At 43.0% G+C, this 25,206-nt stretch overlaps 1 protein-coding gene across 1 annotated transcript in view; it reads left to right on the forward strand.

Annotated features, from left to right (window-relative positions):
• The window catches only part of Selenoi (selenoprotein I), a 41,449-nt gene extending 18,840 nt beyond the window's left edge, over nucleotides 1–22,609 (forward strand). The window contains exons 4-10 of the mRNA XM_050128558.1: nucleotides 1,039–1,125; nucleotides 5,095–5,357; nucleotides 6,011–6,119; nucleotides 10,632–10,680; nucleotides 12,102–12,282; nucleotides 13,297–13,482; nucleotides 16,497–22,609. Of these exons, the coding sequence (XP_049984515.1) occupies nucleotides 1,039–1,125; nucleotides 5,095–5,357; nucleotides 6,011–6,119; nucleotides 10,632–10,680; nucleotides 12,102–12,282; nucleotides 13,297–13,482; nucleotides 16,497–16,595 (974 nt within the window). The 3' untranslated portion in view covers nucleotides 16,596–22,609. The remainder of the gene's footprint in view (nucleotides 1–1,038; nucleotides 1,126–5,094; nucleotides 5,358–6,010; nucleotides 6,120–10,631; nucleotides 10,681–12,101; nucleotides 12,283–13,296; nucleotides 13,483–16,496) is intronic.
• The last annotated feature ends 2,597 nt before the right edge of the window (nucleotides 22,610–25,206 follow it).

Raw genomic sequence — 25,206 nt, forward strand, 5'->3', positions numbered from 1 at the left:
TTTTTTGGTTTTTCGAGACAGGGTTTCACTGTAGCTTTGGAGCCTGTCCTGGAACTCCCTTTGTAGACCAGGCTGGCCTCGAACTCACAGAGATCCTCCTGCCTCTGCCTCCCAAGTGCTGGGATTAAAGGTGTGCGCCACCACCGCCCAGCCGTAGGCAGAAATTTAGAGTTGTGAAACTATCTAAGAATCAGTACCAAGTAGGGCCCACCATGCCTACAAAGCCAGGAATGACCCTCTCCCATCTCCAGGCATAGAGGAAAAACTGCCTCTTTTCCTAAGGAATACAGTGTCACCTTCCGTCAGCTGCCTGTTCATTCCTTACGTGACTCCTGATTTCCTCTGGAAATGGTCCTTAGCTGGGCCTTAGCAGCTTTTTGTTGTTGTTTTTGTGGGGGGTGGGGAGGCGGGCAGGTAGGGATAGACTCAGGACCTTACACATGCTAGGCTTGTGCTGTGTTACTAACTATAAACCCAGCCAAGTTTTTCAAATTTTATTTTGAGGCAGGGTCTTACTGAGTTGCCCTGGCTGGCTTCCAACTTTCAATCCTCCTACCTTAGCCTCTTGAGTAGCTGTAACTACAAGCCTGAGTCCTACAGCTGGCCTTTTCTATTTTTTTCCCTTCCTTCCTTCCTTCCTTCCTTCCTTCCTTCCTTCCTTCCTTCCTTCCTTCCTTTTCCTTTTTGTTTTTTATTTTTCAAGACAAGAGTTTCTCTGTGTAGCCTTGGCTGTCCTGGAACTCATTTTATATACCATGCTGGTTTCGAACTCACAGAGGCCTACCTCTCCCTCCTAAGTACTAGGATAAAGGGCATGCGCCACTACCGTCTGGCTTCTAAAATGTTTTTGACATTGGCCTGGAGCATAGCTTATTAATACTGAGTTGGGACCTGCCAGCTTTTAATATTTTAGCTCTGCATTCAGAGTACATGGTGACGTAACAACTCCTCATTAACAAGTAGCAGCATTTCTCAGTGGCAGCAGGTGGGGTGATGAGAACAGTTGCAGTTGACCGTAGTAAATAAAATCTTGGTTGCTTTCCTTCACAGCACCAGGTCACAAGCATGTGCCTGACTGGGTTTGGATTGTTGTGGGCATCCTCAACTTTGTAGCCTACACTCTAGGTAAGAAACTGGCAAATGCTCATTTAGTCCATGGCTGCCATATCAGCAAGACTAAGCACTCATTAAATATGCATTTTCTCATAAATACGCTTTACTCATTTTAACTAGGGTCTATTAATATCTTGCTCAAATTGATCATTTATATTTTTGAGTCTATGAAAAGCAGTGTCACTTACTGCCAGGGATTCAGAATAAAATAGGGATTGCCAGGTGACTGCTTGCAGGCCAAATCTGGATAACTTTCTATTTTTGGAAGTAAGGTTTTTGTTAATGTTTTTTTGTTGTGTGTTTTATTTTTGTTGTTCAAGAAATTTTTAAGAGTTCTCTAGTAATTTCCTATATATGTGTTGTATGTTTAAATTGTATCAACTCCTCCCTCCTCAACCTTTCTTGGAGCCCCTTGCACACCCTCTTCCAAACTTGATGACCTCTTTTCTTTTTCAACCCACTGAGTCCAGTTAGTGCTGCCGAATGGGCACGGCTGTATTTGAGCCATCTCTTGGCATGGGCAGCCTGCCAAGGACCACGCCTCTGAAGAAAATGGACTCCCCCTTAGCACAGCTTTCCCGGAGTACAGCAGTGTGCATTGCCTTATGTGCTGTCCATGGCTGCCTTCCTGCAATAAAGATCCATTGAGAAGTTACAACAGAGTCTCACAAAGGGTATGGCCCACAAAGGCCAAAGTATCCATTATTTGGCTTTTACCACAAGATTTACCAGCTCTTGGAGTAAGACATTGTTGCCTTAAGTTTGGCAAGAAATCTGGACATAGAAATTAAGAGTGAGTATTCTTGTTTACTGTTGCAACCGAAGTTTCTAGAACATTGCCTGGCACACAGTAGCAGTTCAGTGTTTGGTTTTCAAGCACATGTGAAGTAGCAGACCTGAAGTTCAAGTTGTTTTTAAGTCTTTTCAAATAAAAAGAGTTTGTTCTCCCAGAACCAGTGTGACATGGTGCATTAGTGCTGACATGGTGGGAGGGAGAACTGTAGGAATGAGGTCTCTGAGAGCCAGGAAACCTTAGGTAAAGGCTGTGTATTTGGATAGAGGCTGTATAGACTTGTGAGAAAAGGTGAGCAGGTTTTAAAATGCTGCTGAGGGAGTTCATTGCCGAGGGCTGCCTTGAGGACTAGGGAAAGATGAGGAGACCTGTGAGCTCTTTCCGCCAGCAGCATTTCTCATGAGCCTCGTCGGGCCCCGTGTTCCAGTTATTTCAGGTCCACGGTTTCTGCAGATACTGACACAGCCATTTGTTGCAGAACTGGTCATGAACTAACACAAGGAGCTTATAATCTTTAGTAAGTGTGACTGTGCAAGTATTGCAAAAAAATTATTTGGTACTGTAGTAGTTTTGGTAATTTTGAACATGTCTTTTATAATAATGGACTATCCTATAAATCACCATTCTGAGGAAAAGATTATATTTTGAAACATACTCAGACCCAGTGTAGCGAGCTGGAATGAAGTCACTGAAAAAGTGCACAAAAACTGATTAATATGTGTTTGTGTATTTGATGGTTTAGCCGTATGAGTTAAACAGTATTGTTAAGCCAGTGAATAAGAGAAAGGGTTTTTTGTTTGTTTGTTTGTTCCTAGATATTTCAGCCATATGGAAGCAGAAAAGAATCCCATCCCCGTGAATCCCACACTCCTGCTCTGCTGGTCTCCTTTCCCTCTGTGTATCTTTGTAGGAGTACTGCTGCTCTCCTGGTACCCAGGCGGGGAACCTGGGCAGTTGTCTTCTTGGGTCTTCATCTTTATGTATTCTCTCATGTTTACTTGTTTGGTTTTCTTTGAGTTTCCCTTGTGGCTCAGCGACCTCCAGCTTGATATCCTCCTTCCTCTGTCCCGAGTGGAAGTTCGCACTCGCGCACCCAGTTTCTGTCTCTTTGGTATTGTTCCACCTCTTCTCATTCCCATGTGCTCCATCTCTGTCTAGCTAACTAGGGACTAGGGTCCCCGTCTCCAGCCTGTCAATCACACCGTTTCAGCGAACCTTCCTAAAGCATAACTTTTTCTCTTGTTCTTTTCTATTCATACATTTTTTAGTTGCTCCCTCTAGTCCCTAAAATTTTTGAAGTGGCTCAAATCTCTTGTTAGAAGCTTTTTGTTTGTTTGTTTTTAATAGAGAACCAAGTGTGTAGCTTACTTTTTTCTTTTATAATGTATGAATGTTTTACCTGCATGTGTATATGTGCGCCGTGTGCATATCAAGTGTCCCAGGAGGACAGATAAAGGCATCAGATCTAGAACTGGAGTTAAGGATGGTCGTGAGCCGCCATGTAGATGCTAGAAACCGAACCTGGGTCCTCTGCAAGAACAGCAAATGCTAAGTCATCTCTCCAACCCCTTGTCTAGCCCTCTGATGCTGCCCTCGCATACTGGCTTCCCATCAGACTGTATACTACTTGTTTTTTCTGAGTGTGACTTGTGCTCTTTGGCACTCAGGGCTTCTGCTGTGCACTGTGGTTTCCATCTCAGCGCAGTGGCTGATAGCACTCCTCTCCTGAAATGGCATCCTCCTGTATCTCTTACCTGCTGAGATCCAATTCAGTTTTACGTTCCCACTCACATTTCATCTCCTCCAAAGGCCAGGCTAGATCTTCTGAAGGGAACCCTTGTCTCTTTCGTCCTCTTTTCCTGGTTTGTGACACACCATGCCTTTAGTAATTGTCTTCTGTCCCTTTCTCGGTTGTAAACACTCCAAGGGCAAGCTCAATTATAAGGTTCTTATAATTTTTTTTTAAATATTTATTCATTTATTATGTATACAATATTCTGTCTGTATGTATGCCTGAAGGCCAGAAGAGGGCACCAGACCTCATTACAGATGGTTGTAAGCCACCATGTGGTTGCTGGGAATTGAACTCATGACCTTTGGAAGAGCAGGCAATGCTCTTAACCACCGAGCCATCTCTCCAGCCCGGTTCTTATAATTTTTATTCATTTATTTTAACTTACATATTTGGGTGTTTTGCCTGTGTATATGTCTGTATACCATGTGTGTGCCTGGTGCCCTGGTGCCTGCAGAGGCCAGAAGAGGCTGTCAGATCCCCTGGAACCAGAATTACAGGTAGTTGTGAGTCACCACATGGGTTTTGGGAATCAAACCTAAGTCCTCTGGAAGAGCAAGCAGTGTTCCTAACTGCTAAGCTGTCTCTCCTGCCCCTTCTTGTCATTTTCATAGCACCAAAAACAGTGAGTGTGTTGTACAAGTTCAACAGATTCAGTCATAGTGTGTGGTGACTGCCTTACTGTATGCATGTTCTGAAAGCGCTTCCAATGAGGGCAGAGCAGAGCTGTGAGGAGAGGCCCTTACATCACAGATGAAGTGAGAATGATGACTGGAGCAGGAAGTGGTCAGCTAGATAACTGATGAGCAGCTGTGAGAACCAGAGAATCTGTGCCCCGTTTGGAGAGTTTGGAGTCCAGCTAGAATGCTTCCCTCTTAGATCTAAAATGACAGCATTCAGTGTAGTATGATAAGAGTTTTATATTCCATCTTAAGAAATTGCAGGGCTGGAGGAGAGATGGCTCAGTGGTTAAAAGTGCTATTGATCTTCCAGAGAACTGGAGTTCTATTCCCATCACCTGTAGCAGGTGGCTCACAGTTGTCAGTAATCCCCGCTCCTAGGGATTCAGTGCCCTCTCCTGGCCTTCATTGCCTTTTGCATATACATGGCTCAAGTGTCCACACACACACACCAAATAAATAGATAAATAATCTCTAGAAATAAAAATTGCATGGTTTTTTTTTTTTTTGCTTGTTTGTTTTTGTTTTGTTTTGTTTTGTTTTTCTGGAATGTCTGAGTTGTATAATTTAAAGACCAGACTCTGGAGCACTGCCTGGAAGTTGCACTTAACATCCGTATGACTTGGTCGCATCTTTCTCCTTAGTTTCCTGAAGTTGACTTTCTCCATGCTTGTTGGCCAGATGTTGACCTTTTTCTGTGATGTGTTTTGTTGCAGATGGAGTAGATGGGAAACAAGCACGCAGAACCAATTCCAGCACCCCTTTAGGGGAACTTTTTGACCATGGCCTGGATAGTTGGTCATGTGTTTACTTTGTTGTGACTGTGTACTCCATCTTTGGACGAGGACCCACTGGTGTCAGTGTTTTTGTTCTTTATCTCCTGCTCTGGGTAGTTTTGTTTTCTTTCATCCTGTCTCACTGGGAAAAGTATAACACAGGCGTTCTTTTCCTGCCCTGGGGATATGACATTAGCCAAGTGGTAAGTATGCATTCTGCCCTAAATGGTTTGCATGTTTTAAAGTTTTTGCTACCCTTCTTCACTGCTGTTAGGCATTAGCAAGTTAGAACTGATGTGTGGGGCTGGAGTGGTGGCTTCTTAATGTTATTAAATATGATTTAGTTTGACAGGTTGATTTTTATTTTATTTTTTGAGAAAGGTGTGCAAATATGACTGAACTGTTGGCCATTTGTCTTCCTTGCCAACTTCAGTGAGTTGAGAGCTTTGTCTCATCAGCTAGACCTGTGTTAATTCTCTGCCTTTGAATCTTCTTGTGTTGCCTTTTCTCTATTTGCCGTAAGAAGCCAATAAAGAAATGGGAAATTGGGTTGTGTTTGCTGTTGGAGGTTGGTCAGGTGGGCAATCGAGTTGTCCTATGACATAACCAGTTTGTAAACTGCCTTTAAGGGCTGCAGATGGTGACCACTTGCCTGCATTGCCTGCAGTGTCACTGTTTGATGGCAATATTGGAGGGGAAGAAGTCTCTTATAGGCAAGAAGATGTGCCATATAGCAAATTTAAGCACATTTTTCAGTAGTCACTTTGATTAGACTTAATGAGGCATAAAGCCCTGTTGGCTTCCTTGATTGTTCAGCTGCTGATGCCTCTTTGTTCTGTCTGTGTTTTTCTTCCAGACTATTTCTTTTGTCTACATAGTGACTGCAGTGGTGGGAGTTGAGGCCTGGTATGAACCTTTCCTGTTTAATTTCTTATATAGAGACCTATTCACTGCAATGATTATTGGTAAGGAGCTCCATGTCGAAGCCTGTCTTAACATCACTTTGTTATGCAAAGCCAGTGTTGAACATAGCAAGTGATAACACTCTGTCCTTGTTCTCCAGCAAGCAGACTAACCCTACGGCCCTATAGGGTTCCTACGAGAATGTTAAAGAAAACAATGGGTTTTGTTGTTGAGCACCAAGTTTTTCCTAATCGAACAGAAATGCCAAAGTAGATCACCACACAAACTTTGTAAAGTTGTTACCTGTTTAGTCTAGACTGTATTGGAGGACCCACATTTAGTGAACAAAATTCATACCTGTTTCAAGTTGAAAATTGTTAATCTGAAAGATGAAATACGGAAATTTAATATGCTTGCTCATTTTTGGGGGGGGTACCTCTTGGATACCTTCCTTCTCATGCTACTAGATACTGGAGGGTTTGGTTATGGTTACCATCTTTGTACCCTGTCTGTTGCTCCCTGAGAAGGCAACCTTCATGGCAGACCGAAGCTGTCACACCTACTCTAACCTGTACCACCCCCACCCTTCTCAGGGGCTCGTGTCCACCCCATCACTTGAGCCCCATTCTTTTTCCTTTGTTTTTCTGAGGCAGGTTTTATATAACCAAGGCTGTCCTTAAACTCCTGATCCTCTTGCCTCTACCTCCCAAGTGCTGGGAGGTGTGTGTCTCCATGTCTGGCTTAATGTCCGTGAAAGCACATGGTTAATAATGTTTTAAAGTACCTAATACAGTGGATGTTTCTATATTCTTTAAATTCAGCATATCAAATTTAAATATAAAATGTACAAGCCTCCATGAGACAAGCTGCTTGATTTAGAGATTCACTAATGGTAGGAGAGGAAAAGTAGCTTTTTCAAGGCTTAAAAATGAACAAACAAGTGTGTAGTTAGTATTCCTCCATTCAGAGTCACTGGTGGCCTGAAAGCTAACTTCCTTGATAGAGAAAATATCACTCTCTGTGTCCTCTTCTTGTCCGATCTCATCCTCAGGATAGTGACAGTCCAGTACAAGAAGACCCTTATACTGGACTGTCCAGATTCTCTGGACTGGGCCTTGTATGACCACCTGATGGATTTCCTTGAGGACCGAGGGATTGACAACACTTTTGCGGATGAGTTGGTGGAGCTCAGTACAGCCCTAGAGCACCAAGAATATATCACCTTTCTCGAGGACCTCAAAAGTTTTGTCAAGAGCCAGTAGAACTGCCAAAGACCAAGGGCTTTAAATGGCAAGCTTTGGCCAGTGAACAAAAGCTACCTTGACATCAGAATCATGCTTTGAAATGGCTGTCATCCTAATATCATGGGAGGAAAAAAAGCAAGTTTAAATTATTTCTGTTAGTGCTTCCGTTTACTAGTCACTTGGATATTTTTCTCCTGTACAAATCTATTTGTAGATTTTTGTATAACAATGATGGACAATAAAATTAATTTTATCTCCTCCAAAAAAATGAACAAACAGGTAAATAAAACCACTTTTTACAGATAAACGTTTGGTAGGTAAAACAGAATGGTTCCTAAATGTGGCCCAGAACCACTGGAAGGTCGGTGTCTATACAGTGGTCAGTGTCTATACTGTAGTTTCTGAGCTTTACCTAGTTTCTAGACTTTACTAAGGTTCGCCAGCAGTAATAGGTTGGGTTGTGCTTAGATAAAGCAGGATCAATAGCCTGCATGTATGCATTTTATTCTCATATATCTGACTTCTAAAGTAATTGCCTAGAATCCTTGCCTTTTACTGCTTTCCAACCCACCAGTGCTCTGTTGCTCACAGTCAGCTGCCCACAGATAGCTCCTTCGGCTAAATCAAAAGTTAACATGAGCACATATTAGGACGTTGTCTCTGTTATAATAGCGATAAAGGGTTCAGGTGTGGCAGCGCCAGCCTGGCGCGTGCTCTTCATCCAGACACTGGTGCTCTTTGTTAGCCATTCCTTCAGCATACGTAGGGGACTCAAGTTAGTTTTATGGTAGAAATGCCACATAATCCAAAATGATGATTCCAAGTGGAATCTGATAGGAAAGGTGCCACTTTGATATGTGACACTATTTTTGGGTATGTACATGTAAATTTTGCTTCAACTTATAAACATTGGGTTTTCTTTTGAATTTTATTCTTTATAGTTGTAGAAAATATTTATAATTACAAAGTGAAACTATAAAACAGTATACTCAAAGAAGTATAGCTTTTATTCTACTTACTCTCCTTTTCTCTCAGCCATCCTTAGTTTTTGTTTGTATCTATTTATTACCTGTTCTCTGTGTGTGCCACAGGGGACAACTCTCCTCCATGATAGAACTCTGGTTGTCAGACTTGGCAATAAGTGTCTTTACCCGTTAAGCTCTCTCTCCAACTGTATTTTTAGCTTTTAATTTATGGTTTGGAAAAGCATGTATCATTTTATTGCCTTGTTTGTAGGTGCCCCTGTCCCCACTGCTGTATACCCGTGATAGTGTGTAAGGGTTTGCCTCATCTCTTGTTGCAGCCAGCCCTTGGGTTGTCTCCAGCCTCTGCTGTTGTGCACGTTGTTGGAGTAAATAGTCTGTGCACAGGTCTTACATTTTCTGCCGGGCTAGCTAGCGTGGAAGAGAGTCCTAGAATAGAATTGTAATGAAGGACAGGTGCTTGCACTTGTATTGAACACTTCCGTATTTCCCTCCACACTGGTGTTGATCTTACATGCATATGAGCTATTGTGGAAATGCTGTTAATTCATAGTTTCTCCATCGTAGTATATTGCCGTGTTTGTTAATCTGTGGGTAAGAAGTGATACACTGGGGTAGCTTCAATTTGCATATCTCCTAAATGAACTTACCTAGGTTTAATAACCATTTGTTTGTTTTTCTGTGTGTTTTTAAACTCTAGCCCATTTTTCCCTATAGAATTGTTGAACACTTCCTGTATGCTCTTGTGTTTTGTGTGCATTAATCCTTTGGGTTGATTAATTACAGTTCTCACGTGTCTTTTTAAACTTCTCTTTAAGATGCTTTGTATTTTGGTGGAATTTTTTGGGTTTTTTCTTTTAGTTTTATATGTATGGATATTTTGTTTACATATATGTCTGTGTACTGTATGCGTGCCTCGTGCCTATGGAGACCAGAGGGGGGCACTGGCTCCTCTGAATCTGGGGTTACAGATAGTTGTGAGCTATCATGTGGGTGCTGGGACTTAAACCTGGATTCCCTGCAACAGTAAGGAACAGTTCTCTTAACTGTTGAGGCATCTTTCAGCTCCTTGTTGATGGCTTATTTATGTATTTCTTAATTCTATATATATGTGAGTGTTTTGCTTGCACATACGTCTATATATCACAGAGACCAGAAGATGGTATCAGATCCCATGGACCTGGAGTTACAGGTGGTTATTAGCCACCATGTGGGCGCTGGGAACTGAGCCATCTCTCTCCAGTCCCATCGTAGTGTTTTGTTTTCTTAAGCTCCTATGTGCTAAGTTAGAAATGTGAGGAGTAAGAAGTCTGGCCTTAAGTTATGGCACTATGAAAAGCAGGTGTGCACATATGGGTTCATCCCTACTGTATACTTGAAATTTAGAATTTAATAGGTAAGTCTTTAACAGAACATAAACTCAATTCCACTTAGAGAAGAAATAAAGGTAGTTTTTTCTTTTGCTAACTTAGAACACAGGCTGTCTATATGCTTACTGTTGGATTTCAGGAGTGTATTTCCTGGGGGACAAGATGAGCAGTTGAATGTTAAGGACTGAAAGCTCTAGAACTAGCAGATGGTGGGGTGTGACAGGGTGAGCTGTGCCCTAGGGGGCTTTCTCAGAAGAATAAACATTGCGTGGATAGGGTGGGGGAGGAGAGAAACTGAAGATTCTAGGAAGATTAAAATGAAATAGGAGGGGCTGGGGAGCTGGCTCAGTGGTTAAGAGCACTCACTACTCTTCCATAGGTCCTGAGTTCAATTCCCAGCACCCATATGGCAGTTCCCAACTGTCTGTTAACTCCAGTTCCAAGGACTCCAACACCTTCATACAGGAAAAACAAATGAACATGAAGTAAAAATAAATCACTAAAAAAATAAATAAAATAAAGCAGGAAGCAGCAGTTCCCAAGTATTGTCTGCTCCCTCTACCCCCTTTGTAGTAGCTCATATCGATTTTCTAGTTTGCCCTATGTGGGTGCTGCTCTGGTGTCTTTGCATGTAATAATCCATGCAGTTTTCAAGCTCTATGCAGTTGGTACTATTTTTTGTTTCAAAAATGAAGAGAATGAGGCACTGACTGGAAGGTTGGGTTTCCCAGAGTGTCGTGGTTCTGTGACTGAAGTCGAGGCTGGCTGCTCCAGCCTGCGCTCTTCACACACTGAACTGCATGCTGCGTGCTGTGCGGTCCACCCACAGCTGCTCTTTAGAAAAGTACTTCCGCTGTAGTAATAAACTTGAACCTGAAGACCACTGGCCCTAAAGTCTCGGGTGGTTTTTATGGGTGCAATCACTGTAAAATAGTCACTCTTGAAATTCATAATAATTTAAATATTCTTCTTTTTAGGCTGTGCATTATGTGTGACTCTTCCAATGAGTTTATTGAACTTTTTTAGGTAAGTTTTTTTTTTTTAAGTTGTGGAAAGAAAAAAAAAGAAAAGGCATCTTTAACAGTTGTGTTGTTAGAATGGAAGGGCTGTTTGCTTTCTGTTTTCAAGAGTTTCTCTGTGCAGCTCTGGCTGTCCTGAACTCGCTCTGCAAACCAGGCTGGCCCCGAACTCAGATCTGCCTGCTTCTGCTTCCTGAATGCTGGGATTCAAGGCGTGCGCCACCAGGCCCAGCTATCTGCTTATTTTTGTAATCTAGACATTTTGAAAAAGTTTAAAACCTCTACTTCAGATCTAGAGTGAGAACTTGATAATTGAGGTTGTCTCTGTTGGCTTATGTAGTCAACTATAAGAACCGTTCAGTTCTTTTGTTAAGGTTTTGGATCCAGCAGTCTTGAAGTTTGTCACTTTTTTGTGAGTGAATCTACCTCCCGGGAGTATTTTCTTGTTGAATATTGATTTGTTCACATTCCCTCTACGAACAATTACAGTGTAGTTAATGAGATCATACCAGGTGAATTTAGAGACACAGAATGTCTCTCTTCAGAACCTTTTATGTGAAATATATCTGCTCTAAATCTGTATCACTTTGATTTTTTTAATAGATGTATGGGTATTTTGCTTGCATGTATGTGTTTGTATCATATGCATTCCTGTTGTCCAGGGAGACCAGAAGAGGGTGTTGGATCCCCTGTAACTGTAGTTAGTTTGTGAGCCTCCATGTAGGTGCCATGTAGGTAGGAATTAAACCTGGGATCCCTGGAACAAACAGTCAGGACTTTTAACTTCTAAGCCAGTGGTTCTCAACCTTCCTAATGCTGCAACACTTTAATACAGTTCCTCATGTGGTGACCCCAATCAGAATTTTTTTGTTGCTACTTCATAATTGTAATTTTACTACTGTTATTAATCACAATGTAATATCTGATATGTGACCTCTGTGAGAGGGTTGCTTAACAACCTCCAAAGGGATTGTGATCCACAGGTTGAGAACCACTGTTCTAAGCCATCTCTCTGGCCCCATGGCTCCATTCCTAACACAGCTGTTGATCATTTGTTTCAAAAAGTAAGAAAGGGACCAGTACATTACTTTAATACCAGCACTCTGGGAAGCAGAGGCAGGTGGATCTACATAGTGAGTTCCAGGCCAGCCATGGCTACATAGTGAGGCTCTGTCTAAAAATAGAGAAATGAAGCAAGTGGGAGGATTGATCTGGGGTCAGAGCCTCAGTTGTAATCCTGGCCTTGGTAGCAGTTACAAATCGAGAGCATTTCTTCCTAACTTAGCCTGTCTTTAAAGTAGGGCTAGTGATGGTGGTGCTCTGTGCCATAGTTGTAAACACACAGTAAGAATACATGTGAGAGAAGTTTGGAGACGGTAAGGGTTAGGCGTGTGTCTTACGTAATGATGCTCTGTATTGATTTTTCAGAAGTTATAAAAGCAGCACTCTGAAACACAACTCCGTCTATGAGGTCATGGTCCCCTTCTTCTCGCCATGTCTGCTCTTCACTTTGTCCACAGTGTGGGTCCTCCGGTCTCCTTCAGATATTTTAGAAATTCACCCTAGAATATTCTACTTCATGGTTGGAACAGCTTTTGCCAATATCACAGTAAGACTTCTTGTTTTTTTCAAAATCATATAAGCCTGATGTGGTAGCTTATGCCTATAATTCAAGGTCAGCCTGGGCTACATGAGACCACATCTCATAAAACTAAAATAACAAAACGAAGAATCAGGAACAGCCTTTGAAAGGTATTCATTGCTGACTGGAGGTTGGAGGTCATGTTTCCTCTTTATTACCATGAAGAAGTTTAGTTGTGTCCAGGTTTAGGAGGCTGTTTTACTGCACTGTGAGAAAATGCCTTCTCATCCTATGGCAGAGTACCTGACAGGCAGCTTACAGAAGGATTTGTTTGGGCTTGTGCTTTATTGTTATTATTATTATTATTTTTTAAGATTTATTTTTTATGTATACTGTGTTCCGGCTGCATGTATGCCTGCAGGCCAGAAGAGGGCGCCAGATTTCATTACAGATGGTTGTGAGCCACTATGTGGTTGCTGGGAGTTGAACTCAGGACCTCTGGAAGAGTAGCTAGTGCTCTTAACCGCTGAGCCAGCATCTCTCCAGCCCTTGGCTTGTGCTCTAAGAGGGGAAACAGTTCATCATGGCGGGGTGTCATGGTGTCAGGTGGTGTTGGTCACATGCAGTTGTAGTGAGGGAGCATCGAGGGGACTTCTCGGCTCACTTCTTTCTTTTTATTCAGTCCAGGACTCCAGCGCACGGATAGTGCTGCCCACGTACGAGTGGGTCTTCCTTCCTCATTTAAACCTCTCTGGAAACGCCTCCACAGACACGCCCAGAGGTGTGTTTCCGAGATGACTCTAAATCTAGTCAAGCTGATAGTGGAGATTAACCAGTACCACATCCCCACTACATTGTCTTAGTTTCTTCTGATACCGTCTCAGGATCAGTGCTTCAAGGGTGGGGTTGGGCCACTTGGGGCCCTGAGCAGTTGAGAACTATTGACAATAGATACACTCTTGAAAGTGTTTTGAATGTGGCTGGTTTTGAAAGTACTTTGCTAATTAATACCCCTTTTCCCTCCCTTTTGCTTCTCCCAAGTGTCAGCTAATTGTTTGCCAAATGAGCAGCACACGGTGCCCCACTTTGAACTGGTTGCTGCTTCCTCTCTTCTTGGTTGTGGCAGCAGTGAACATAGGCGCAGTGGCCTCCCACCTCGAGAGTCTTCTCCTCTACGTGCTCACGGCAGCCTTCACTCTGGCTCACATCCACTACGGAGTACAAGTGGTGAGTAGTCTAGGGCGAGGCAGGCGGCTCTTGTCTGCTTCTTAGGCATCTAGAGTGGGGAACCACTGCAGAAGAGGCTTGTTAGTGTAGCGACCGGAAGTGTGGAGACGCCTCACTGTGGGGGAGATGTAAGGGGGTCGTCTCAGACGCTTTTTCCTCGTGATTATATTATGGCAACTACAAATGATTTTTAAGTGAGTGATTATGGGTCATTAGTTCTTATTTTAAATCATTATATAAGTAATTTTGTTGAGAAAATACTGCTTTTCTTTATGTGAGACCAGATAATCGCATTTGTTTCTGTTTCTTTGCCTCTTTTTTCCTAGGACACTTTCATTGTTTACTAATTTAATTTGGGGAAAACAAGTAACATTGGCTTATAGTGCTCCCCTGTCTGTTCCTAATCCTGTGAGAAACGGAGTAGGGCAGTATCTTAGGGCTTCTATCGCCGTGATAAGCACTAAAACCAAAAGCAACTCAGGAGAAAGGGTTTATGTCAGCCTAGAGTTGCACATCACGGTCCATTATCAAAGGAAGTCGGGACAGGAACCTAGAGCAAGAGCTGAAGCAGAGGACATGGAGGAACACTGCTTACTGGCTTGCTCCCCGTGGTTTGCTCAGCCTGCTTCTTATAGCACCCATGGGTGGCACCACCCACTGTAGGCTGGACTCTCAGGCATCATTCATTAATCAAGAAAATGAACCACAGGCCAATCTGATGGAGGCACTTTCTCAAGTGAGGTTCTTCCCAGATGACTCTAACCTGTGTCAGGTTTAGAAAACAAAACAAAAAAAAACCAACTGGCCAGCAAAGGCAGATCAGAATTTTAGACTAGAGGAAGTCATTTGCATTATTTCAGTTTTTATCTCATAAGCCTTTCCCTTTATCAGCAAATAATAAAAAAATGTAGAGGAAAATGGTTAGTGCTTTTCCGGGTGTGTCCGAACACTGCTGTCTCTTCAGTGCTAAGGATGAAGAAACAGGAAGATAGCTTGAGGCTGACTCGAACATGCATGGCAAGACCCTGTCTCAAGAAAGCACAGGCACAAATAAGTACTTTGTACACCCAGTGTTCTCTTCCAAAATAAGAAAGAGGTCACCTACCTCAGTATGAATGAACACATCCAATGATGTGCAAGCCATGTGGCTGCCCTCCCCCCTCTCCGACACCCTCTCTAGTTCTGTAGTTATTTTACATGTTTTCGTTATTGCCGCATTGTATTCCATCAGGGAGACCACCAGTAGTTACCCAGTTACCAGTTCTAGTCAGCTTATTTTATTTATCTAGTGATTTAATCTTTACAGTGTTGGTATGAACACACTGGAACACTCTTTCCTTTGGTTTGTGTCCTGTTGAGAGGATGCCTGCAGGCGTGGGGTAGACTGGGCATCCATACTGCCACTGTAGCGTCTGCTCCCTGTGTTTGGTTTAGAAGGGGCCTGCTGAGAGTCGGCTTGATGAACAAAACATTGTGAGAAACCTGGTGAACTGTGATGTCAGATAATTGCTTATGTTTTTATTCTTAAGGATTTATTAAGTACATTTTCCCAATTTTGGGGGGCATTAATTCATTGATCTTATGTGTGACCATTGCCATGTCTTGTAATTTCAAGACACTTGTTTTGTTTAGTGTGCCCTAGTTGGTCTGGAGCTGCCTGGAGATCATAGCTCAGCCACAGTGAGGCCTCTACCTCCTGAGAGCTGGGAGTGAAGCTGGGCTGCCACACTTTGCCAGTCTCTTCTCTTTAGAAACCATGTCCACCAGACACATCCCTCTGTGATCTGAGCATAGGGCCTGTGGAAGCCAGAGGAGGGGATCGGGTCCTGTGGATCTGTGGGGCTGGAGTTTCTTGTAACTAGGAGCTGCCCAGTGTGTGTCTGGGAGCTGAAGTCCATGCTGCAGCCCCAGCCCCAGTGTTTTTCAGGGCTCTGTCAGCACTTCACTCTCTGACCCTTGTGCAGCCTTCACATTTTTTACATTCTAAGAGCAGTACAGATTTGCTTCTAAAGTCTGGACAGTAGGGCAGGCGATAACAGGAACCCACATGAAGGTGGAAGGAGAGAACTGACTCCTTGTCATATGACCTCCACGTGTCCACGTGTATGACATAGCACCCATGGACTGTCCAATGGACTCAACAATAATAAATAAAGGTAAAGTTGTCATGGAGCCGGTAAAGGGGCTGTTTGCTCCCAGCTCTGTGAGTTCAGTCTCAGAACCCCCGACTGAAGGAGAGAACCAATCACTGCACTTGTCCTCTGATGTCCATGTGCATGCCGTGGCATACATGTGCCCTTCTCCCCAAATGAGTACATCTAAACAGAAAATGGGGAGCAGGAGAGGTGGCTGAGTGGTTAAGAGTACTAGAGGATCTGGGTTCAATTCCCAGCATCCACATGAAGGCTCACAGCCATCTGTAATTCCAGTTCCAGGGAATTGGATGCCTCCTTCTGGACTTCTTGGGCACTGAACACACATGGTGAACAGAAATACATGCAAGGAATACCCATAGACAAAAATAATTAAACTTAAAAAATAAATTATAATTTTAAGAAATCTAGAAAATAAACATGCAACCAGGAAGAACATCTTTCTTGTCTCTCTTTGTGCCAGAAACCACACAAACTCTTGACTTATGCGGAAGTGTAAAGGATCAAAGAACTGACTCCTGCCGGGGATACCGTAGCCAGCGTGGTCTTCAGAGTCACAGATCAGGTTTTTCACAATTTTATCCAGGGTAGGAAGCATTATCTAGCAGTACTGATGCTGCTGAGTCCAACTGACTACAGTAATGGCTTTCTGTAGAAGCTGTTGTAGGTTAGAAAACACCATAGTTCGCAGTAAGTTTGAGAATGAACTTATCTGCTCTAGAAGGCTCGCAGAATGACTAGAGTTTGGTTTTGGCAGTTTCACCATGTCAGTAAGTTACTGTCTGCAGAGGGTGAGTTCTGCGTGCCTTCACCAAAGACTGGGACATGTTGGTCACTGTCTTGTGTTCTGGTTTTCTGTAGGTGAAGCAGCTGAGCAGCCATTTTCAGATTTACCCCTTTTCATTGAGGAAACCAAACTCAGATTGACTAGGAATGGAAGAGAAGAATGTCGGCCTGTAATCTCCAGGAAGCGCTGTAAATAATGCCTGTAAATATCCCATCCATCACCACTGAACTCAACTGCTCTGCCTGGCAGCTGTGGGAGCGCAATGTGTGGCGTGTGAACAGCAAGAGTGTACCTGGTCTGAGCTTGTGGAATTTTGGGCTTTCTAACTCCCAACTTTATTTTTTTATAAAACCATGAGACATTTTGGTTAAGCACAGTGTACATTAAACCAGCTAAATGTTTCTAGCTTCATGAGTCCATAATGTTTCGACTCATACAGAGTTAAGGATGCTTTACTTTTATGTTTAAAGTTCCCAGATTGATTCAGGAACACTAATAACGTTCGGATAGCCACAACATGTCCTAATATTTGATACTTTATAAAAGGTCTTTAGCTGTGGAAATGGTTGACAGCCCAGATCTACGGTAGAGAAGCATCAAACAAGTCTCTCTGGCCCGAGATACCAGCGAACACAGAACACAGATTTGTACAGCTGCCAAATCCTGGTTATTCTCCCGTGGAGCTTCGAGAGGTTGTCTGGTGCCCAGCTCTTCCTGTGGCTCAATGCTGATAAATTGTTTAATTTTCTTTTAGAGAGAAGTGTTCCGTTGTTACTTAGTATTGTGGCACGTTGTTTACTTGTGGCGTTTCCTCCTGTTGGGATTGGGTGCCTGTGAGCCATGATTCTTGAGGCTGTGTTTGACATTCCCATTCTCGTGGTACTTCTGAGGCTGCAGATAAAGGACCTTGTGAGAGAAAACTTAGACTGGAGTAGGAACCCAGAACTCCATGATGACCACAATTCGCACTGGCACTGCCTGGCCACCTGTCTGCTTCTTTCATTCTCTCTCCTTCTCGGGGTGAGGTGCTGTGGTTTTTAACATGACATGGGATAAGATAAGGCAGAGAGACGGTCTCTCTCCCCTAACTCTCCCGCCTCCCTATTTGAAGAAAACTTTTGATATATATGCCTTACTGAGTATTTACTCTTTAAGATGACTCAGTAATTTTTGAGATTTACTGACACAACACAAAACTCCCTTTAGCTGTATTGTGGTTATCTCATAAATCTCACCATTTTATAAATGTGGAATTCTCTTTCTTTGGACTTTTTATTTAGTTTGGTGGTAGTGAAATTTACTCGCTGGTTTTATTTTTTCACTGAATGAGGTTTGTGCTTAAATGAAGAGTGTGTCTTAAACCCCTTTTTTTCCTGGGTAGGTTGCACTTGGATGAGATAGGCACCGTTGTGTTGATGTGTAATTAGAGTCATAACTGCTATGTACCTATGAATGTGACCGTTCTTAAATATTGTAGCTCATCTCTTTGTTGAACTTTTGTCTGCTGCTTTGTAAAAAGTAACTAATTGATGTTCCACCTGAGCGTTTTTAAGTTGGAATCATTGTCATCAGACTTTTGAAACTGACTGAGGAGCTTCCCACAGCCCTGGGCTGGTTATCACTGTTTGTAAAGCTCATGTATGTTTGGGGATTTTCTCTAAGACAAGAAATGAAAGCAGACGTTAATGTGGGAACTGGAAAGTGACTCTGTGTTCATTAATAAATCGCCATCATGGAGGTCAGAAAACTAGCCAGTTACATGAAGATAACTGCTGTGTACTTGCACCCTGTAGAACTGAATTGGGCAACTCCGAGTCGGGAAAGAGCTTTGTTATAAGGTTTTTGATGATCATTTTACTTTTTTTTTTTTTGGCGTTGTACACAGGAATAATCATTTGTATAAAAGAAAATAACATAAATATTTATTAAATAATGAATTTGGACCACAGACTTTCTTCACCTTGTACGGTATATTGAAGGATCGTGTCCTGTAATTTGAGGGCGCTCTCTCTCTCTCTCTCTCTCTCTCTCTCTCTCTCTCTCTCTCTCTCTCTCTCTCTCTCTTTCTCAATGTATCTTTCCTCTTCTTGTTGCATCAAGTGGATTTGAAAAATGTTTTTGTGTTTAACACATCTCTGTGAAGGCAAAGGTTTCTGTTTTAGGTAGTTTTGACACTGTTTCAGAACCCTGTGGACTTGTGACCCCTCCCGGCTGCCTCACATCCCGTTTGTTGTCGCTGTGCAGCAGCGGATGAGAGACTTGACACTCAGGAGCTCTGTGCGCCTCGGTCACACCCCTTCCTCTACACTTCCCAAACGTAAACATTCTGGAAGCCTGTGTGCTCTATTTGGGTGAGTTTACACCACAGCCTGTCCCAGGCGACACAGAGATGTCTTTTGGGGACCGGCTTCACGGGCAGGAGCATGCATTCGTGCTTTCTGTACTTGCAGAATAGAGTGCCTTGGCCAGGCTAGGGGTTTGCATTGCTACTCTGCTGGACCCACGCTACAGACACCTTTAGAGGCTTCTCTTCGGGTTATGGTATGAAAAAGGCCCTTTCAGGCTTGCCAGAAAGTAATCTCCCTGTATCTGCGAGGGTGTAGGATAGAATAACATTAACAGTACTTGGATAGAGGCTGCCACTTCTGATCTTTTGATTATATATATGATCTTATTTCGGCACACTATTTGAAATGGCCACCATCACTTGTCTTGAAAAATAGTAATTGTTTATAGGTTTTAGAGCACTAGAGTAACTTTGAAGTAAAAATATAACTAATTTTTCCCTGACATTTCAGTATTATGATTGACATACTTTCAATTCCAATTTTGAAAAGAAAATGTTGAACATGGTTTAGGATGTTACAGTACCACCGCTAATACTGCTATGTGTTCTCTCATGAGGCAGCTGGGGAGAGAGGTGTATGTCAGGGTTAGCATGTGCTAAGTTCATGTCAAGAATATTGCTTGTGACTTTGAACCTGACCATTAAGGGAGTATGTTGTAGTCAGAAGACGTATGGGTAGCACCTTGCTTCCCAAAGCAGACTTCAACTGCATGACCTATGAAAATAAAAAGATAAATTATTTTTAATTGGAAGTATCTAAGTCTAGGACTGCTGCTCCCGCTTTTGGGGGGGGGGGGGGGTTCCAGACAGGACTTCTCTGTAGCAGTAGCTGTCCTGTAACTCACTCGGTAGACTAGACTGGCTTTGAACTCAGAGCTGCCTATCTCTGCTTCCTGAGTGCTGGGATTAAAGGTGTGTGCCTCCACTGTCTGGCTACTTTCTCCCTTGATATTATAACTTGAAACCTACTTGTAGCCACCACGTAGGACAGGGTGAGCTCACTGAGCCCTGACTTGGTTGCCTCCAGACCTTACCACAGTCAGATGGTCAATGCCTTGTATCTTTTCACTGGTGAAGGACTGACAACAACCCCAGAGAAGAAAGTCAAACCTGTGGACAGTAACTTTTGAGTTTGGGTCTCTCGATAAGCCAGGAACAGATAGAGAAATCATATCGGTTGTTAGGGTGCCTGTGTTCAGAGTGGCCTTATCTTGACCCACTTCTGGTCAGGCCTCTGTCTGTGACGTCAGAGCAGAATTTTCTTTGTCCCGTGAAATGTCATTTGGAGGCAGCATGCCCTATCTTGAGCATCCTGTGGTGAGTGATCTTATTATAGTTTGCTGCCCTACTCCAGCCTTTCGGGGAGAATGCTGACTAGGGGCTGCACCAAAGCACTTGAACGTGCATTTAAAGTGACATTCCTAATAGTAAACTGGTATTAAATTAATCACTGTGAAATGAATGTGTGATGCTCTAGGACTTTTTAAAAGCTAGCGTGCATTTCTGCTTGTCTTTTATTGATTATGTAACCCATGCGGTTTGTATGTTTTGGGGTTTTGTTTTTTAGTCATCTTCAACAGTAGTACAAATGACTGACATCACAGCAGGCGGTGGCTTCAGGGCAGTGAATCATAATGGTCTAGCCTTTCCAGGGAAAGGGGTGATGTGTTTGTTTCTTTCTCGCATGGAGCAGTGGGAATTGGGTTTGCTGGCTGCTTCATTTCCCGAGTTTCTACCGTATGAACTAAATGTAACTTACTCTCCAACCTGCATGTTCGTAGTGTGCTTTGCTCCTTAATAAACAGACGCTCAAGAGATAGTACACCAGCTGGTTATTGTCTCTGTCTTTTAAGTAGGGATATGTTCTTTTTTATAGACATCTGACAAACTCACTCTTGTAGTAGCAGGGGGAGTTTTGCCATTTGGAGCTCTCTCACAGGCAGCCTGAACAAGGATTTGTTCATTCAGTGAAGAAGCCTCGGTTCCCAGGATCGAAAGCACCACACGGACTGACTTTAAAGTATTTGAGAAGGGCCCTCTCCCTAGGAGCATTACTTTGGGCGGCACAGAAAGGTTGTTCTGGGCTTTTAGGCTATTTCTGTTGTCTTCCCTCTCAGAGAGCCCTTCTTAGAAAGCTGGACTAAGTTTGGCTGTTTTTATGACAGTTGGATTGTGGCCATTGAGAGTCTAAAATAGAAAGAGAAAGTGCCCCTGTCAGCAGCTCTAAAACTGAAATCAGAGATCACATCGACTGTCCAGGGAGTGACTAAATTCTGTGGGTGTTTTCTGTCACATTGGCTATAGGATCTTTTAAGCAGTTTCTTTGGATAACAATCAAGATAAGTGTTGATTTGGGTTTTTCATAAGCAAAATAATCCTTGATGAATTCTCAATTTTAATACTCTTGGTGAGGACTTTTAATATCTAGAGAAAAAAACTCATGACCTGGAACTTGTTTATTCTGTATAGGTTAAGCAGGCTATAGAAGTGGCCTGTTTTACCTTGGCCGCATCACTGACCTATTGGAATTACTCTTATTCATCAACAGGCTAGTGATTAGTTCACTTCAACATGTCTCAAGAATGCAGAATTTAGTGTTGAATTCTGAATTCTAGTTTTAATTTATTTTTCTTCTCTCTGGGTAGAGTGGAAGACAGTGGAGCCAATGGATGGCAGGAGAAGGAGAATAAACTGCTGCTTTCCTGAGTAAGGTTTCATGTTCTGTGCCCAGAATGTGGCAGCAGCTGTGGCTGTGGCGTGTAATTTGGTGCCATTACCAGCAGATTTTCTCAAGTCTTCTGAAGCAAGAGTAAATTTCCGTCCCTTCCAGGCACCTAGAAACTGGAGCAGGTGGGGGGGGGGGGGTGCCACAAAGAAGGAAAATGATACCAGAGAGGAAAATGAAAAGGACATAAAATCTTTCTCCTTTCAAGTACTTTTAGTTGTAGCTGGCCTGTATAGGACTTGCGGTGTTAATAGTAAACTAATGTAGCATTTACTTAATCCGGTTCCATGTGCTCTCTATATATACACATTTAATGTGTACACCTGTTCTCTGTGTATATATACACATTTAATGTGTGCACCTGTTCTCTGTATATATACACATTTAATGTGTACACCTGTTCTCTGTGTATATATACACATTTAATGTGTGCACCTGTTCTCTGTGTATATATACATGTTTAGAATGTACACCTATTCTCTGTGTATATATGATATGGCTTCTACATGGAGTTTACTCTTGATTATCAGCCAGGTGGTAACCCTCATTAGACTGTTGCTTGGTGTGGACTTGGTCCACACCTAAAGCCACTTCCCCACCTGGAGCCATAGCCCTCTCTGCCCCGGGTCATCTCAGGCCTTGAGAAAACCCCTTAAGTACACCACTTTCTTTTTCACCAGGGAATTAGGAACCAGAAAGACTGGTTTAAGAATGCTGGCTGCTATCTTCAGGGTCAGGGTTTCTGGGTCTGCTGGGCCCTTTTTGGCAGGAGGCAGCTTTGGGAGCAGTACCTGTGGACCTCATCGGGGAGATGCTTGCTCTTTGCCAAGGCAGAGCTCTGCAGCTTGCTTAAGTTTACTGGAATGTTCAACTCTGAGGTGTTTGGATGTGATTTTTGCATTTTCTGTGTCACTGTTCCCTGCTGCTAGTCCAGATAATCAAAACCTGTTTCTTGTCACCGGATTCCAGAGGCCTTGACCTTCTCTGGATTTATGTTCATGTCTGCTGCCGTGGACTCCAAAAGTTAAGCAGTGGGTTTTAGTTTTAACTTGTTTAATTCTTTTATTGATAAATATTTATTGTAATAAAAATAAATAATTTTTAAATCCTTTTAATTGTTTTCAAGTTGTCTTTTTTTTTGTCCTTCCTTGGTGCGTGTGAAAGGGAAAGCCCTGAAATGGGAAGCAGTCCCAGCTGCTCCACTCGGGACCACTAGTCAGTGTAAAGCACGACAGTAAAGGTTCGCACACACGCACATGCACACACGGAAAGCATCACCCAATTTCACTTAAAATATACAAGAAATTCATAATGTGAATATCCCTGGCACCCAGACTCATTCCTCAAGGACAACACATGAGTGGACATCTTGCAATACCATCGTGGTACAGAGGACCATGTGTCTGCACGTGGGTCCCATGCCTAACCTGGGTGAGCAGCTGGCTAACAGAAGACTCTGAACCCCACATATCATATCATACATACATACATACATCAGATAAATGAGTCTTTCTTGGCCTTCACTGGCCGCCAAACTTGACATGTTGTCAAGGATAGCCCCAAGATGGCCTTGCATTTCTGATCTTGTTCCACTTGCCATTACTGGGATTGCGGGTGTGTGTGCCAACGGCCTGGTTTATGTTGTGCTGGGGTTCCAACTGAATTACATCTGCTAGTCCTGAAAAGAGGGTTGTTGCTCTCTTTCTGGTTATTGCTTGTTTGGGGTATAAAAAGACCAGCTTGCTTTCAGAGACCTTCCTGGGTGTGACTTGCTTTATGACCGGAATGACAGCAGTAGCCTGCTTGATTACCCGGGCAGTGAGGAAGTTTAAACACAGACTTGTTTTTTACTAACCATTGTACAATCCTTAGTAACTTTTTACAGTTAGGCTCTCATGTAGCCCACACTGGCCTCAAATACTGTGTAGCTGAAGATGACTTTGAACTTTTGACCCTCTTGTCTTACCTTCTGAGAGCTAAGGTTGTAGGCATGTGACCCGTAGCCAGTTTAATTCTGTGCTGGGGTTAACCCAGGATTCATGTATGCTAGGCAAGCTCTCCATCCCTACCCAGTGGTGAAGTTTTAAAAACCTTTCAGTCATTGTCGAAGCCCTGCTTCAACTCCTGGGTCCGCTGTGCGTCTGTTCCTCTCTTCATACTTAAACTTTTAAAGATGTACATATTGGCGGTAGGCGTATGCCACTGCCCATGTGTGGGCTGACAGTTTGTGGGATTTGTTTCTCTTCACTATGGGGCCCCAGTGGATGGAACTCAAGCACCTTTGCCCCTCCACTCCCCAGCCCTCATCCTGACCCTTTCCTTCATACTTTAAAGATAATACTAAAGAGGTTTCAGAAATAAAATTGGATGAAAATTTCCTTCTGGGAACTGAGTTGGTAAAATTTATACAAATTGGGATATAATTGGGTGATGCTTTCCATGACCCATATCTTCCTTCTTGTATGAAGTAGAGCTGGGGTTTAATAATATTTTAGTATATATATTTAAGCTGAGAGGTTAAGAGAAAAAGGAAGCACTCAGAAAAGCAAGAGACCTGGAGAGCGTAGGTGTGGTGGACTCTAAGAGACTTGCCTGCTTCTCTTTGTTTTTTCTTGAATAGATCTTGAGTGTTCTAAGTCACATAAATTCTGTATCATCCCAGGAATTCTCTGGCAGGTTTTTAAATAATTTATTTAATTCTATTTTATGTGCATTGGTGTGAGATTCCCTGGAACTGGAGTTACATTTGTGAGCTGCCATGTGGGTACTGGGAATTGAACCCAGGTCCTCTGGAAGGACAGCCAGGGCTCTCGACCGCTGAGCTATCTCTCCAGCCTCAGCTTTGACAGGTTTTTGTTTTTTGTTTTTTTTTTTTTGATGGATCTTGTGCCATACCAGCTTTTAAAATATAAGTAGCCAGAGTAAGCGTAGAGATATGTTGGCAGTTTTTCAGTGGCATGTATATGTTGGACTTACCATGTAGCAGGTGTCTTTTTGGTGTATGCTATAGTACATAGTGCTGAGTATAACTGGTCAGTCTACCTTTCCTAGGATAGGTGTTTTAAGTAGAATGGCCTTGAGATATTAATGAATCCTGGCAGACTGTCCTGTAAGGGGCCTTCCTAGTGCCTTTTATGACATTTGTTTCCTATACCAATGAAAAAGCTTACTGCAGCCCAGACATTGTGGTTTAAATCTGTAATCCTAGCACTTGGGAGGTTGCCACATAGTGAGCTCCAGGCCAGCCTGGGCTGCAAAGTGAGATGCTGCCTTAAGGCAACCACAAGACTATCCAAAGCAAACAAAAAGGCTTATTATATAATTGAGATTGGCTAAGACCAGCTGGTCAGGGAGTGGATTGAGCCAGGAAAGACCAGCTCGTGGCCTTTGCTGTGGTTATGGGTTGTTCTAGATGTCCCTAGCATATGCTTGCCAGCAAAAGACACTTAAGCATTTGCTTGTTTTTGAAGATGTGTGTGTGTGTGTGTGTGTGTGTGTGTGTGTGTGTGTGTGTGTGTAGGAGGGAGGATGCCAGAAGAAGGTGTCAGGTCCTGTGGAGCTGGAGTTACAGGCAGTTGGGAGCCACTTGGTGTGGGTGCTGCGAACTGAACTTGGGTCCTCTGGAAGAGCAACAAATGCTGAGCCGTACCTCCTTCTGCATCCTGGGTTTGTTTTTGTTTTGTTTTTGTTTTTGCTTGTTTCAGAGTCTGGC

Source organism: Alexandromys fortis, unplaced genomic scaffold (assembly GCF_014885135.2).
Source record: "Alexandromys fortis isolate MF-2015 unplaced genomic scaffold, M_Fortis_MF-2015_v1.1 scaffold_304, whole genome shotgun sequence".
Classification (NCBI taxonomy): domain Eukaryota; kingdom Metazoa; phylum Chordata; class Mammalia; order Rodentia; family Cricetidae; genus Alexandromys; species Alexandromys fortis.